General features: G+C 36.2%; 3 protein-coding genes across 4 annotated transcripts in view; 1 reads left to right on the top strand and 2 right to left on the bottom strand.

Annotated features, from left to right (window-relative positions):
• LOC125025625 (coiled-coil domain-containing protein 186-like) overlaps positions 1–2,258 on the top strand; it is a 23,380-nt gene extending 21,122 nt beyond the window's left edge. For both annotated transcript variants that reach the window (XM_047613678.1, XM_047613679.1), the window contains exon 16: positions 1–2,258. This exon is cut by the window's left edge and continues 2,261 nt beyond it. The gene's annotated coding sequence lies outside the window, so the exon portion shown is untranslated.
• On the bottom strand, positions 2,247–10,172 carry LOC125025626 (succinate dehydrogenase assembly factor 2, mitochondrial-like). The gene is made up of 4 exons (XM_047613680.1): positions 9,966–10,172; positions 7,502–7,620; positions 2,900–3,063; positions 2,247–2,658 (listed from the first exon to the last, which is right to left on the bottom strand). Exons 1-4 carry the CDS (start codon positions 10,038–10,040, stop codon positions 2,549–2,551), a joined length of 468 nt encoding a protein of 155 aa, XP_047469636.1. The 5' UTR covers positions 10,041–10,172; the 3' UTR covers positions 2,247–2,548.
• Positions 10,173–11,745: 1,573 nt separating this feature from the next.
• LOC125025856 (failed axon connections homolog) overlaps positions 11,746–15,000 on the bottom strand; it is a 4,027-nt gene continuing 772 nt past the window's right edge. The window contains exons 3-7 of the mRNA XM_047614141.1: positions 14,695–14,827; positions 13,775–13,971; positions 13,134–13,342; positions 12,411–12,527; positions 11,746–11,921 (exon numbers count right to left, since the gene is read on the bottom strand). Of these exons, the coding sequence (XP_047470097.1) occupies positions 11,836–11,921; positions 12,411–12,527; positions 13,134–13,342; positions 13,775–13,971; positions 14,695–14,827 (742 nt within the window). The 3' untranslated portion in view covers positions 11,746–11,835. The remainder of the gene's footprint in view (positions 11,922–12,410; positions 12,528–13,133; positions 13,343–13,774; positions 13,972–14,694; positions 14,828–15,000) is intronic.

Genomic DNA, 15,000 nt, shown 5'->3' with positions numbered 1-15,000 from the left:
AAGGGGATGTTTTAAGGGATAATCCACCAAACATAAAAGTATGAATAAGTTCAATGTGTTGACTTCTTTTCAAGGAAATAATTAGAACAAGAGTTGGCATCAACATGTACAGAATATATATACATATACTTTCTATTTCCCATATTTGCAATGAGGATTTTTAAATGCTTTCCCTGTAAAGAGGAGAAAAGAGAACAAATGGAATATGTGAAATATATCCTATGTACAGAAAAACCTTATATTTAGAGCCTGATATCTTGAACTCTTTAAAGGACTGCATTTTCTTTCCTTTATTGTCCATGCAAAGACTTTGCCTCAGTTAGCCTTAAAATGGTTATTATTTTAGCTGTCTTTGGTACAGGTAATAATAATTGCAATTGGATTTTTACATAGTCAAAATCCAATTTTCCTTTGGCTTTTCAAATTAATTCATGAAAATTCTCTTTCCATCCCTTAAGTATACTTTTTCTTTATTTCTTTTGCTATTTAACTTATTTTTTGTTTTGGCAGAATCAAGTAAGAACATTGTCATTATTTTGATTAACTATTGATAACAAACAGTAGGCTTTGTAAGGTTTCTCAACATCTCCAAAAATGCAGTAGACTACTCAGGTCGTTAATTCACCTAGCTGGCCCACCTGCCTGTTCTCAGTGTAAGTTGTATTTCCTGGGGATCTGGCTCTTGATTCATATTGATTCTGTGAATTCAATATAAAGTACAACATCTAATGTGTTTCATGCAGTATAACTTTATTTGGGTCATTATAGATTTTTTTTTTTTCTTTAATTCATAATCTTTAACTTTGGGATCCTAAGAAAGTTATCCCTCTTTCCTTCAAGACGACACCAAAAACTAAATTAACTGAATCATAAGAATGAACAGTTGCAGAATACTTTATCTTGCAAGCTGTTATCTTTTGTAATAAAAGAATAATAGTTAGTATTGAAGATTACAAATTTGTAATAAAAAAAAAAAGCTTCAATATGTGAGATATATCCTTACATACCTGTTGTGCAATGATTCATTATGAATCAAATTGCTTTCTTGAAATTAATAAGTTATTTTGTTTTAGTCAATGTGTATTCAAAAAATCCCAGTGAAAGTAATTTAAGTAATTCACTGCAGTATTCAATGATTCTTTTCTCAGAATGCTGGCAAGAAAACCCATTATTTTTTAAATATGATACCTAATTTGGTATTTTTTTGTTGAAAGGACTAGTAATGTATTTTATTATGTTCCATAAATGACTTGTGTAGATTCTGGAAATTACTTCTGTATTTAGTTGTGGTTGATTTTCAGGGAAAAAAGAAGATAAAGATTAGTTTGGTTATACGTCAGCCTACCGAAACTCGTCAAATTGGGCACATTCCATTCCAGTCCAACATGTAAATATTTCCCATTATTCCTTTTATCCTGCCTTCCAACGAGAATGTTGCAAGATGTTATCTTACTTCTGTAAAGATTTAGTTTGTTTATTCTGTTATTTCTTTCTTTGTCATCTGTTCTGTCTTGTCTGTCCTGAAGGCTGTGATGTACTTACGTATTATCAACATGGGATTGGATATTCGGGTTGATAATTAATTTCTCATTCTTTCTCAGTATGATATCAGATTTCCTCGTGTTATATGGATCAACAAGGAAATCTGTTACGTGCTACAACAAACTGTATTGATGAACAAATTTCCGAAGTCATTCTCTTTTTCTGCGTTGATTTCCTCCTTTGAATTATGATTTATGATTTGAAGGAATAGCTTAGGTTTCACAAGTGCAGGAATGGTTGTGTACAGGCATAACTCCTCAGTTAATATATACAGCACAGTGTATATTGTTTGGATCTTAATTCATCTGGTCACTTCCGGAAACATTATATTGCATATTTTCATCTTAATTTATAGCAACAGAAGCCAGCTTTCTTTGTATGACTAAGCAATTTGAAGGCTTATGTTTTTTTATCCGTAGCAGGAAAATAGGAGTTTTCTTTTATAATCACATGCCAATAATCTCTGTCTGGTTGATGTGCAGAGGGAGTGCAAATTGAGTTCAAAAGTGAAATACAAAATTGAATTATATATTTTTCCTCTTCCCTAAATATTGCTCTGTAAATTAGAAACCAAAATCTTTGGCCCCAAAAACTTATGTATATGAATGTAAAAATAATTTTAATAATGCTAATGAAAAGTAAATAAAATATTTAAAGTGTACAGTGTTGTCTAAGACTGCACAGTTGTTATAATAAAATAAATCTGTGTTTTAATATTTTATTTTTTTTGGATTACAATCCTTGAAATATCTCCATACCATGTGTAACAACAAATTCTTTAAGGTACCTATTTACAGTAATACACACAAAATTTATACCAATCCATCATTCACTCCATCACATTGTACATCTCATGTGAATAACTAATAACAACTATCAAAGATTAACATCTTTATAAAATATAAAAAAAAGTATGATACACATCAAAATAAGAGAAAATAAATATCTTAGTACACTTAATACAAGTCCAATTGATATATTACAAATGAGAAAGGGCAGTAACTTCTCAGTGAAGATTTGGCTGTAATGTCCTATTCTCTCTATCTGAATTTTTGACAAAGTTCTTCAATAAACTCATTATTTCATTATCAAATTCTTGTGGGGTTTCCCGTACACCTGGAAAAGCAAAAGATTATTCTGATTATTTTTAAATTTAATTAAAACAGTACTTGTCTAACTGTAATCTGCCAAGAGAGTAAAATACAAGAATCAAACTGCTCAAAATTATATTTCTAAACATTAAATTAATTTACTGGAATTAAAGTGGTGCACAAAAATAGAAAACTACTGTTAAATATATATACAGTATACACCACACTTATTTGTTAAATTATATCAGTGTGAACAAATCTCTTACCAGTTGCCCAGTAAAATATTTCCCAGTCATTTGAAGGCAGGTTGATCAGACGATCATACATGGACAATTGTTCTTCATTCATCGTCTGCAAGTAACGATGGGCAAAGGAACTCAACAGTAAACCATTCTCAAGCATTCCTCGTTTCCTTGACTGGTACTGGAGCCTGAAATAATATATATAGCATAATTAGTCAAAATTATACTAAAAAAAAAAAATAATAATAATAATATAATAAGGGGAAATAATTATACTTTCTACATAAGGATATCATACAAAACGGTTTGAGAAAAGATCACCCCAGCCACACCTTCGATACCATCTTGCTACTAAATATTGTTACGAGTTTTTTAAAAGAATTGCCTGCTAGTATGAAGACTTTACTCCTAGAAGCCTTGATTATTTCAATAATTCTGTCAACGAACAGGCATTATCCAATGCCAACCCAAATGCCCTGCCAAGCATTGGTCTCCATCCTCCAGAGGCAAATGAGCATATCACCTGAACAAAGGCCCTGAGATAAAGTTTCTTATCACACATGGGCAGAAACCCCTTACTTATGGACCTTTGCTCACATAATATTATATATGACTCAAGTAACACAAGTCCTAAATAAATTTCTTGGTAATGGTCTGACAATCTCAAGCTAATTGAAGAGGAAAAATTAATGGTTACTGCCACCAGCTTGGCAGACACAGGCAAGTCTACATGGCATGGATGCACGTACACAATTAACTGGCATCCATCTGCAGAATGCAACTGCTCCCATGCTATAATTGCTTGGGCAACAGCGATATGACAATTGCGGATATGATCTTGGGAAGTCAATGGGATTGAGATGTGGTGATTTGGGTGGATGTGGCAGCAGAATAATTCCAGGAAACCATGCCTTCACAACACTGCTTGTGTGGATGGGACTGTTATCCTGGACAAGGAAATATGGCAAAATCTACTGGGCCCAACACCAGTCAACCCCCTGACCTTGCTGCTGTGCATACACCCAAATAGCCCAGTGATTTTAGGCAGTCTGCATGGCGCAGTGTAATGCTAAGTCCCGCTGGATGTTACTAGTAAAACAGAAGGGGAATGCAATCATTGCAGCAGTTCTGGACCATTTAAAAAAATAATGAAAATGAATAACTGGTGTCACTGGATCCACAGGGACATGGAAAGCTTCAAAATACCTTGCCTTTTTGATAGTCCCTCAGAATAAGGTGTAATTATGATGTGACGAATAGTCTGTGAGGTCTTTATTGCCAATATTGCTATGATACAAGGCCCAATCATATCATTTCAGAAACACTATTCAAACACATATGAAGCCTCATCTGTTCTGCTTTGAAAACATCAATTGCCAACCTTTCCAGATCAACTCTTAGCACTCTTTTTGGTTTCATCTACTCCAAAGTAAAGACTTTTTTTTTTAGTGACTGCACCTCCAAGTTATTTGGTTCATGAATATTTCTCTTGTTAACCCCATCGCAGAATATGAGAGCCCAGTTCTTAGTATGTTGCCACTAAAACTTCTCAAACCTCTTGAAGTCTTGTTGAACAAGGCAATGCGAATTATGCTTGGCTGTTCAAAGGCTGCTAAAATTCTAGTCATGAAGAAAGAGCTACTTACTCTTAATTTACAATGTTACTACCTAAGATAACACCAAATTCTGGATCAGACTCCTGCAGATTCTATCCAAACCACAAACTACCCTTATTTTATCAAATAAGATGAATTATCGAGTTAAGCATGCCTGGCCTCAATAATCCAATATGATACAATCTAACTTACAATGGCAAGCTAAAACTGTACAAACTATTTTCAGAGGCAACACTTGCTGCATCTTATATATTGACATATACACAGGGCAAAAAAACATGACTACAATAACATAATGAATAGCTCATTACTTGATATTCTTCATCCCTCTCCTGGTGCTTCTCCACTTGCAATCTACTGTGGGGCCTCTACTAATCACATGGAGCAGCTGGGATTGGTGTACCAATTTCTGACATTAATCTTAAAGAAAGTGTACAACTTTCAGTAGCTATATACCATGCCATTAAAAACATAGTGAAAAGCAGCAACACCTTGCTGCCTTTACTAACAGTAAAGGTACACTAAAGAAAATATGAAAGCTAAAAGTACTCTTCACCAAATTTCTAAACTATCAGAGCAGGGTATTTAAGTCCCTATACTAGGTACCCTCTCATAACAGAATATCAGCCTGATCAGTAAGTGAAAATGGTACTTTCTCATTAAGAACCATACTATGCAGTACCATTATCTTCTTCCAGCTCATGATGGTCAGGTACACATCACCAAAAAACTGAAGAAATATGGACATGGTACCATCAGGCATTATGAAAGTAAAGACCCTACAGTTTATGATGGACTGCCTCGGAGGCAGCAGATTACACTGACAAGGATGATCATAGGGTTTCAATACACAATAAAACATATACAGGATGCAGCTTTGGAGGCAAAGCTAATTTTGTATCACCAATACAAAATGTGTAAGACGTCCACACCACATAATCTTACTCACTGACTACTCTGTTGCGTGAAAACTACATTTTATCAATCAAATGGCACAGTCCAGAGACCAGCAGTTATTAAATACATTAATTTTAATGTAGAGACCGTTTTTTTCTTTAACATGATTAATATGAAAGTTTTTTTTACCAGCCAGATGATATATGAATAAAGTACAATGGCATGCCTTTCAGGCATGTAAAACTGAAGTATGACTAATAAACCTCTACACAAGCAGCACAACCAGTTTGGATGGATGCTTTGGCATATAAACTGTTCTTTAAATAAATTTATCAAATCACATCAATATCAGCTAATTTCAACTAATTAAGCTGGCATATAACAAATTCAATCAAATAATTTCAATCTCCCTTTGGTAACTTTTTCAACCTATTATAGTCGGTTCAAGTTGAACATATGGAATACCACACTCACTTTCATTAGAGCTAAAGACAAACAACATGTTATTGTACTGCACACCATCCTCTGACCCTTGGATCTGAGTCCCTCACAGTGTACACGAGATGTAAAATCCATGCATTAGCCTTCCTTAACTCCTATGATCCAGATGATGGGAACATCACACATCATGAAAAAAATTGGCTTAAGGGGTGGGTGACATGAACAAACCGTTTTGTAAAAATATGGCTGGGCCAGGGTGATGGGAGCTTGCCACCATAGGAATTTCAGCCAAAGGCAGGGGTGATGGAAATGATTTGCCACAAGCGCACAAAGCTCATAGAGAGTGACTGAGTTCAGTGGGCCTTTAAGAAGGGGTTCTTGCACTATTCCTGTCAAGTGTGGAATGGCCGATTCATGAGCCGTTACTGAAAGAGCACCAGCTCCAGGGAGGGAACTATTTTCATGCTCAGGTTCCAATTCCTGTCCTCCTTGACCTGCAGCACAAGTTGTATCACAGACATCCGAATATTACAAAAGAATAAAATAAATTTAAAAATATATAAATTGGTTATTTTTATTTACTTTTATTATCATTCCACTGACTTATGGACTACTTAGAGAGATAATATGGAATTCATAAACTGAATACAATCTATTACCATCTGGATAGCTATAAATTATCAAATGCCAAATAAAGACATTGGGAAATGGCAAAAAAGTAAAACCCACTTATGCAGAAAGGGAAATAAGAACAATTCAAAGAGGAGGCAAGGGGTCTTTACACTGCCCATGAGTGTTGGTGTGGACCAAGCTTACAAGCCACAAAAATTCCATAAAGGTTTAAACTGTTCTTTTGTTGTTGTGCCTAACCTAACCATGAGAGTGGCCACTTACGTAAGCCTAATGCTCTGATTTTGGGCCATCTGCAGCCAGTGAAACAATGCATCCATGTCACCCTGATCCAATGGGTTAAAAAAAGAACATCTCATAGTTTACAGCACAACAAAAGAACAGTTTAAACCTTTAGGTATTTTTGTAATGCACCTATTTCTCTACACAATCATGAATGTGCCTATGAATTAAATATGAAAGATAAGGAGTTATAAAATAGAGCAAAAATAAGCAAGAGAATGGCTGAAAAATGTTTATACCACTTCTCAGCCATCATTCGCCACCAAACACTTTCCTCTAATTACAATCACTGATCTACAGACCAAAGGATTAATGCAGTGGCAGGAGACGGCAGAAAAAGAGAATCCAGCCATGATTTTACTTTCTAGTAAAACATGCTGGTATAAATATGATTAACAGTTCATGAGAAAAATAATTACAAACTAATGAAACTGCTCGAATTATGAATCCTTTTTTCTTTCTTTTAATCACAACAAATTCCAACTAATCTCACCATAGCTAGATTCCCTAATTTCAGCTTACCACTAGCAAACCAATGTAAAAATTATAAATATGATTAACAGTGCATGAGAAAACTAATTATGAACTAATGAAAGTGCTCAAATTATGAATCCATTTTTTTTTCTTTTAATCACAACAAATTCCAACTAATCTCACCATAGCTAGATTCCCTAATTTCAGCTTACCACTAGCAAACCAATGTAAATAGTTCAGCAATTTTTCCAGTGTTTACCCATAAGTTTTCAACCACACAGCCTACCTGGCCTTCTTGAGGTGAATGGGTTCTCCGACCTTCTCCTCATAAGGTGGAATTGTTGGCTCCTGGATGTGAGTTGGCTCGTGAAGCTCCCCATCCCCGCTGCTGTAATGACGGCCAACCTGAGAAAGAGATTGTGATTAGTTTTAAGAAGAGTTTTGAGGGAGAAAGGGAGAGAGAGAGAGAGAGAGGGATAGAAGGGGAAGGATATGGGAGAGGGGAGTGGGAAGGAGAAGGGAGGGTGGGAGAGGGAGAGGGAGTGGGAGAGGGAGAGGGAGTGGGAGAGGGAGTGGATGTGGGAGTGGGAGTGGGAGAGGGAGTGGGAGAGGGGGAGGGAGTGGATGTGGGAGTGGGAGTGGGAGTGGGAGTGGGAGTGGGAGAGGGAGAGGGAGAGGGAGAGGGAGAGGGAGAGGGAGAGGGAGAGGGAGAGGGAGAGGGAGAGGGAGTGGGTGTGGGAGTGGGAGGGGAAAAGGAATGGGAATGGGAATGGGAATGGGAATGGGAATGGGAATGGGAAGGGAGAGAGAGAAGGTGAGAGGGAGGGAGGGAGAGATAGGGAGTGTAAAAGGCTATAGAACCTATGTACAGTGGTTTGCGGGGGTTGTCATAGTTGTTTAAAATGGCTTGACTCTTTATTAATGAAGAGTGCAATACAGTGATGGGAACACATGAGAGGGAGAAGGTGAGAGGGAGGGAGGGAGAGATAGGGAGTGTAAAAGGCTATAGAACCTATGTACAGTGGTTTGCGGGGGTTGTCATAGTTGTTTAAAATGGCTTGACTCTTTATTAATGAAGAGTGCAATACAGTGATGAGAACACATGAGACAATGTCTTGGGTAAGTGAGGCAACTTTATCATTTTTCTGCAAAAACAGAATCAATCTAAGCTCCATCATGTCAGAAGATTTGCTTGTCTTCGCCAGAACACTAAATGTCCTCATAGCCATCACATGACACTCTACCAGCTCTCATGGGATCCTGATAAAAAACCTCTACTCCCCAAGTTATATAACTAATTTCTGTTAATGATTTCTAACCAGAGACAGTAAAGGGTTTGCATGAACTGAAGGCACATTTATTAGTAACAGCAATGTACAGATTTTGTTTAGAATTATCCCTGTTAGTGCTATACTTTTTCATTAGTCATGAAGGCTTCATATGGTGATGTTCGTAGAATTCCCAGGAGTGGTTGGAGTAATAGGGACTTATGGCTGTATCATTTAACATTCCCGTGGGGTGGGCTTTCCCCAGAGCCAGCTCCCCCTGCACTTCTCCGTATGATTAAAGTTTAGTGGGTGTTGCTTGCTCTGCGGGGCCCCTGCATAGTACTGGAACAAATGCTGGTCAGCTAGAGGTACCCACGGCAAGCCCCACAAAATGATAATTTAGAATATACTCATATGAATGCGAGCATTATGTAAAACTTAATTTCAAATACTATTTAAAATATATCACAGGCCTCTTATTTTTCTATATAATGTTAATAAAATATATGGTTAGTTTTTAAAGACTAATGTTGCACCATTTTGGAGTCTGCACCATTTTGGGAGTCTGTACCACTTGAAAGCTTCCCATAGTTTTTGCTATGTATTATTACAGGTTTCAGAAATTACAATAATAACCATATATTAATGACTCATCCCCATATCATTTTTGAGAACTTTCATTTTGTTCTTAGTATATCTGCATGTCCATAGATGAGTGTATGTACGTCCAAACATTTTCTCAGATCAAAGGCCAAAAAATTGCATTTATCCCCTTTTTTTAATTTAAACTTTCTTCTATCACATAAGCCTCAAAATATCCACTTTAATGCACCACAATTGATAGAATGCATTAACATGAATATATCAATGCTTGTGTTATGGGTGAAATTTTAAATGGTTTCTAGCATTTGCTGCTAAGGTTAATCTTGCAATACAGTTGCACAAAGATTGGGCATATTGAAATTGATATTCTTGTAGAGGACAGAAAGTTACAGCCAATGATATGAGAAATAATCTGCAGACATGAATGATAACAGAAATGAAGGAAAAAGATCACAGAACGCATTGCTCGCAGGCTAAGTCCACTCGGTGTTCCCATGTTTCTGTTCCTATCTTGCCATGCATACCGAGGCAAAGACAATGTTTCCTGGGGGCATTGAAGGGTTGAACCCTTCAATGAGTCTGTGCTGTAAAGAATTACCATTGCAGAAACCCCCTAATCCCATATCAACAATGACCCACAATAAAATAACAACACTACGCAACATTTACAAAGAATAGTAAGAATTTTAAATCATCTGCATTACCTATCATGAATACTTTAAAATCCTTCTGGGTGACACATCCCCTTTACGTAAGCTTCCACGCACACCCCTTCTTCCGGCACACAGGCAAACACAAACCCCCCTCGAACCCCGCTACACCCACAGGCAACCCAATCACTCTGCATCCAAATCTCCCTCAGGATTCCCCTCTCCTCACCAGCGCCGCTCTCGTTTCACTCCTGCAGAGGATTCCCCACAGCCTCAAAGCACCAGATCTTGCCGGGAGAGCCATGACTTCCGTGATGGTGAGGCCGAAACAGAGGGAGTGAAGTGGCGAGGTTTCAAGACGCTATATAACGAGTAAATGGCAGCGATATGTAACTCCCTGGCGGCCTTCCAGCGTGATGGGTGTGACGTCACTGTTGTGTAATGCGTGACGTCACTGTTGTATAATGGTGAGTGAATTAGAGGTTTTGCGATTTTCCTTTGATCGATTTAAGGTTTCCCTGGGTTTAAGGGGGTATTTGTGATGGTTAGGTAGTTTCTGTGAGATAATATTCGTAGATACGATTTTTTTTCCCGTTTTGTTTTGGTTATGTCATTCTTTGTGTGTTTACATGCATGTGTTAAGGGTCAGCATTTTCATATATTGCTTATGTAATACCTCTTAAAACTATTACTACCTGATCGTTATATCATACAAAATCAACGATCAGCTGAAATGTTTCATTTGTTTCATTTCATTAGAAGTTTCTCATCATTTGCTCGTGGCGTCAGTGGAATCTACGAACGGTTAGTACATTCCCTTACATTGCACTCTGAAAGAACATTTCCTTTAGGATTTAACAGATCATAACACACGCTCAGACACATAGATACATACGTTCATACATACATACATACAAATATACATATGTACATACATGCACGCATATGTGTATACATAAATACATGTGTGTGTGTGGGTGTGTCAGTGTATATGTATGTATGAATATATACATATGAATATATACATATGATTACATACATACATACATATATATATATAGATATTTGTATATATATATATATTTGTATATATATATTTGTATATATAAAGTAGTAAATATATGTATATATATAAATATAGATAGATAGATAAACAAACAGATTGACAGATAGATAGATATAGATATATACAAATGTATATAAACATATATATATATATATATACACATACATATATATGTATGTATACACACACACACACACACACACACACACACACACACACACACACACATATATATATATATATATATATATATATATATATATATGCTAATAAATATATATGCTAATATATATATGTGTGTGTGTATATACATATACATATATATGTATATATATATATATGTTTATATATATATGTATATAGATACACATACATATTTATATATATCTATCTGTCAATCTGTTTGTCTATCTATCTATCTCTCAATTTGTTTGTCTATATATCTATATCTATATATATACATATATATTTATTTATCTATTTATATGCAAATATATATGTATATATGTATGTATGTGTATATGCTATCATATGTATATATTCATAAATGCATATACACTAACACGCCCACACACACACACGCATATATATGTACATGGATATACACAGCATATATATATATATATATATATATATATATATATATATATATATACATATATTCATATATATACATATATATACACACTATTTGTGCACACAAACATACACATACACACACACACACACACACACACACACACACACACACACACACACACACACACACACACACACACACACACATACACATACACATACACATACACATACACATACACATAAACATACTCTCTCCTACTCCTACAATTACATACTACCGAGTTTTGCACATACACATTCACGCAAACACAGGCACAGAGAGAAGGAGAAAATATCAGATGTGTGATAAGAAAACACCAGAAAGAATCATTAGCTTTTATTTATGTACAAAAATGTGCCTATTTGGAGACAAAGAAAGCAAGAGAAAAATCGAGTTTAAATCCGATGAATTTCAGTTTGATTTCAGGAGTTCGTTCCAGTCCGGATAAATGCGGGTTTTCATCCGATCACAGAATGCACTCAGGTTCGGATACATTTCTGCAATAATCAAAAACAATAATAACAATAATAATAATAATAATAATAATAATAATAATAATGATAAATAACATCAACAACAGCAATATCAGTAACAAAGATAATTATCATGGTAATGGTAATGATGATGATAATGATAATAATACAAATAATGATGATAATGTAATAATAATAATGATAATAATAACAACAATAATAAATAGAATAAAAAAACACATTGTCGAGATCAGTAAAATAATGTTGTTACTCTGCCTATGAAGTTTTCCATAATACGGTAATTACTCATATCATGGTGGTGATATATACTGATAATGATACCGCTTGTGTTATGGGATAATGTGAATTGCAATAATAGACTGACCATCTTCATGTCACCTTCAGGTCGGTCGCCTAATTCTGTCTGTCTTTTTGCTTCCTGTCTGACTGTCTCTCTCTTATATGAATAAGAAACACTGAATGCGAATGAATCAGAAATCGAAATGACCTCACCTGTGACGAGCGCCTCGTATTTCGACCCCGGGGCGTTCCACCTCAGCTGCGCCAGCTGGCCGAAGATGCCGCAGTCGGCGCTCGAAGGTCGCTCTCCACCGAAGAAGGGCGACTCGCCTGAAGGAAAGACAAAAACAGCTAGATTACTTTGTCGTGGAGAGATTAAGGGGTATTTGCAACAATATTTCATTAACCCTTTCCGTTTGCTTTACATTTCCTCTCCCTACTTCAACTTTCATTTCTTTTTCCAATCGACCATAACAGTTTATCTCAGATTCCAAATCAACAAATTAATATTGGTCGTTATTTACTTTTCTTTTCCCTCTTCCTCTTTTTCCCTTCATTCTCCTAAATCCTCCCTTCATTATGGTAATTTTTATTCCCTTTCATTTACTTCCTACTTGTATCTTCTTTTCTCGGTCTTATTTCACTTCTCTTTCCCTCTTTCTCCCTTTTTCATGTTCTTTTTCCTCTTTCTTTTCTTTCTCAGTTTTCTTCTACATTAATTTTCTTCCTCTTTCTACCCTCTCTCTTTCACCTCCATTCATTCTCTTTTTTTCTCTTTCTCCTCATTCATGCAAGGTTCCTTTTTCTTCTCCTTTCCTATCGTTCCACATGGGCCTTCATCCCCCCTTCTTTTCATCTCTTTCCTCCTCGCTTCCTCTTCTTTCCTTCTCCCGTTTTAGTTTTTCCCTTTTCCCTTCTCCTTTCTCCCTCACTCACCAAGCACTCCAGACAAAGTCGAACACGCTTTCTTGCAAATACGGTAGATCTCTTCAGGCGTGTGTTTTCCAATGCCGTGTTCTCTCGCCCTCGATCTTATTCCCCTCTTCATGAACGGTGGGAAGAAGAGAGACATGATAGGAGAGAAGGACTGCGATTTCATGAACGATTCGCAGCCGTCGATCCAGTAACGCCATGTGATAACGCACCTGATGAGGAGACGGGAGGAAATTGAATAAATGCTTCAATAAATAATCAATACTTTAATAATCATTGAATAGAGTCTCCCTAACTCTCCATCACTGTTAGGAAAGTCATGAGTATGATATCTGTGATTAGAATCGCCGTCAACATAAAGAAGGTCTTTAATATTATGATAATCAATAAGCCATCACCATTAAGGAAGTCATTAAAATTATGATAATCATTGATTAGCATCTACTTCACCAGTATGAACGTCATTAACGATATAATAATCATTTATTAGAATCGCCATTGCCTTTGCAAACTCCATTAATAATATTGTGGATGTAAGTGTCATTAATCGCTAGTTTTGTTCCCATGGGAGGCCGTTAGAATCTTTCGGGCTTCACCTGTAGGGGCGACAGAAGATAGATAATCAACGAACAAGTAATACTAACCAGAAGAGGTGTTCGTCCGCCAGTACCCTGACGGCCTCGAGCGTGGCCACTTTTTGGGGGTCGAGGTGGCTGTCGAGGTCAACGTCGAACTCACTGGCGAGCCGCTCGAGGATGAACTCAGAGTCGCCGAGGTCCTCGCCGTTGAGGGTGATCCATGGACATTTGCCCTTCGGCCCGAACGGCGATTCCGTGTCCACCTGTCGGGAATCGTCAGACATGTTTCTTTTTTCTCCCTTTGACATTATCGTACGAACGATATTATAACTATACCTTTATATACACATTTATCTACTTATCCACCCATCGACAAAAAAAAAATGTACCATGTATTGATAAGGTTCATTCTGTAATGAATGTAAACAACAAATCTAACAGCAAAACTTCAACCCAGTCATTCGGAATAACTCGATAAGATTATTTGATAAACCTTGCTGTTATATAAATATGACTAGAGGTGAGCACAAGGGTCTACCAGTACAGCATAACGATATCTTACAGATACAGCAATAGAAGCACTGTAAGTTTACTTCCAACAAATTACATTATATTAGTACATAGTATTTTTTATTCTTATTATTATGAACCTGATATTGACTACGGCAAAACTATTACCTTCATTCATATAGAATACACATGGAATTTCTTTTGATAATTAAATATCCTTGGTAAATTGTTATTCATATTCAAATCTGTCATGGTTCAACTACAATATTACCATTGGCAATGAAGAAAAAAAAGAAGAAACTAAAGACCAATGCTTGTCCTATTATGTACAATATAAAGATGTGAGATAACTTTTCAGAGTACTCCAATTCTAGATATAATAAACAATAAAAAGTAATTCCTAATATGATACCCTTAAGGGAAAATAGATAAAAACATTTAGATATTAACAAACATACAGCAGTAAAAGCACTCACCTCATACTTAACGTTTGCAAGTCTTAGGAAAGTCTCCACCTTCAGGGCAAATGGACTAAGATTTGGGCAGAATTTTCCTCGTCGGAACTGGTGTAGAAGAACCACGTTGTGACCCACACTATCCCAGGCTTTCCTGGAATCACAGGTCACTACTGTCGTTATGTGGACAACCACAAACTTTCTTCTTCATTGTCTTTACCCCTCCCCCTCGATCCTGCACCCTATCTAGCAAACTATACAATCGACTACACCAATAAAGACATTGAAACTAGGTATAATCTCTATCATCAGGCAAACAGAATTTGA

This window comes from Penaeus chinensis, chromosome 5 (genome assembly GCF_019202785.1).
Source record: "Penaeus chinensis breed Huanghai No. 1 chromosome 5, ASM1920278v2, whole genome shotgun sequence".
Classification (NCBI taxonomy): domain Eukaryota; kingdom Metazoa; phylum Arthropoda; class Malacostraca; order Decapoda; family Penaeidae; genus Penaeus; species Penaeus chinensis.
This window is presented reverse-complemented; position numbering and strand designations above follow the sequence as displayed.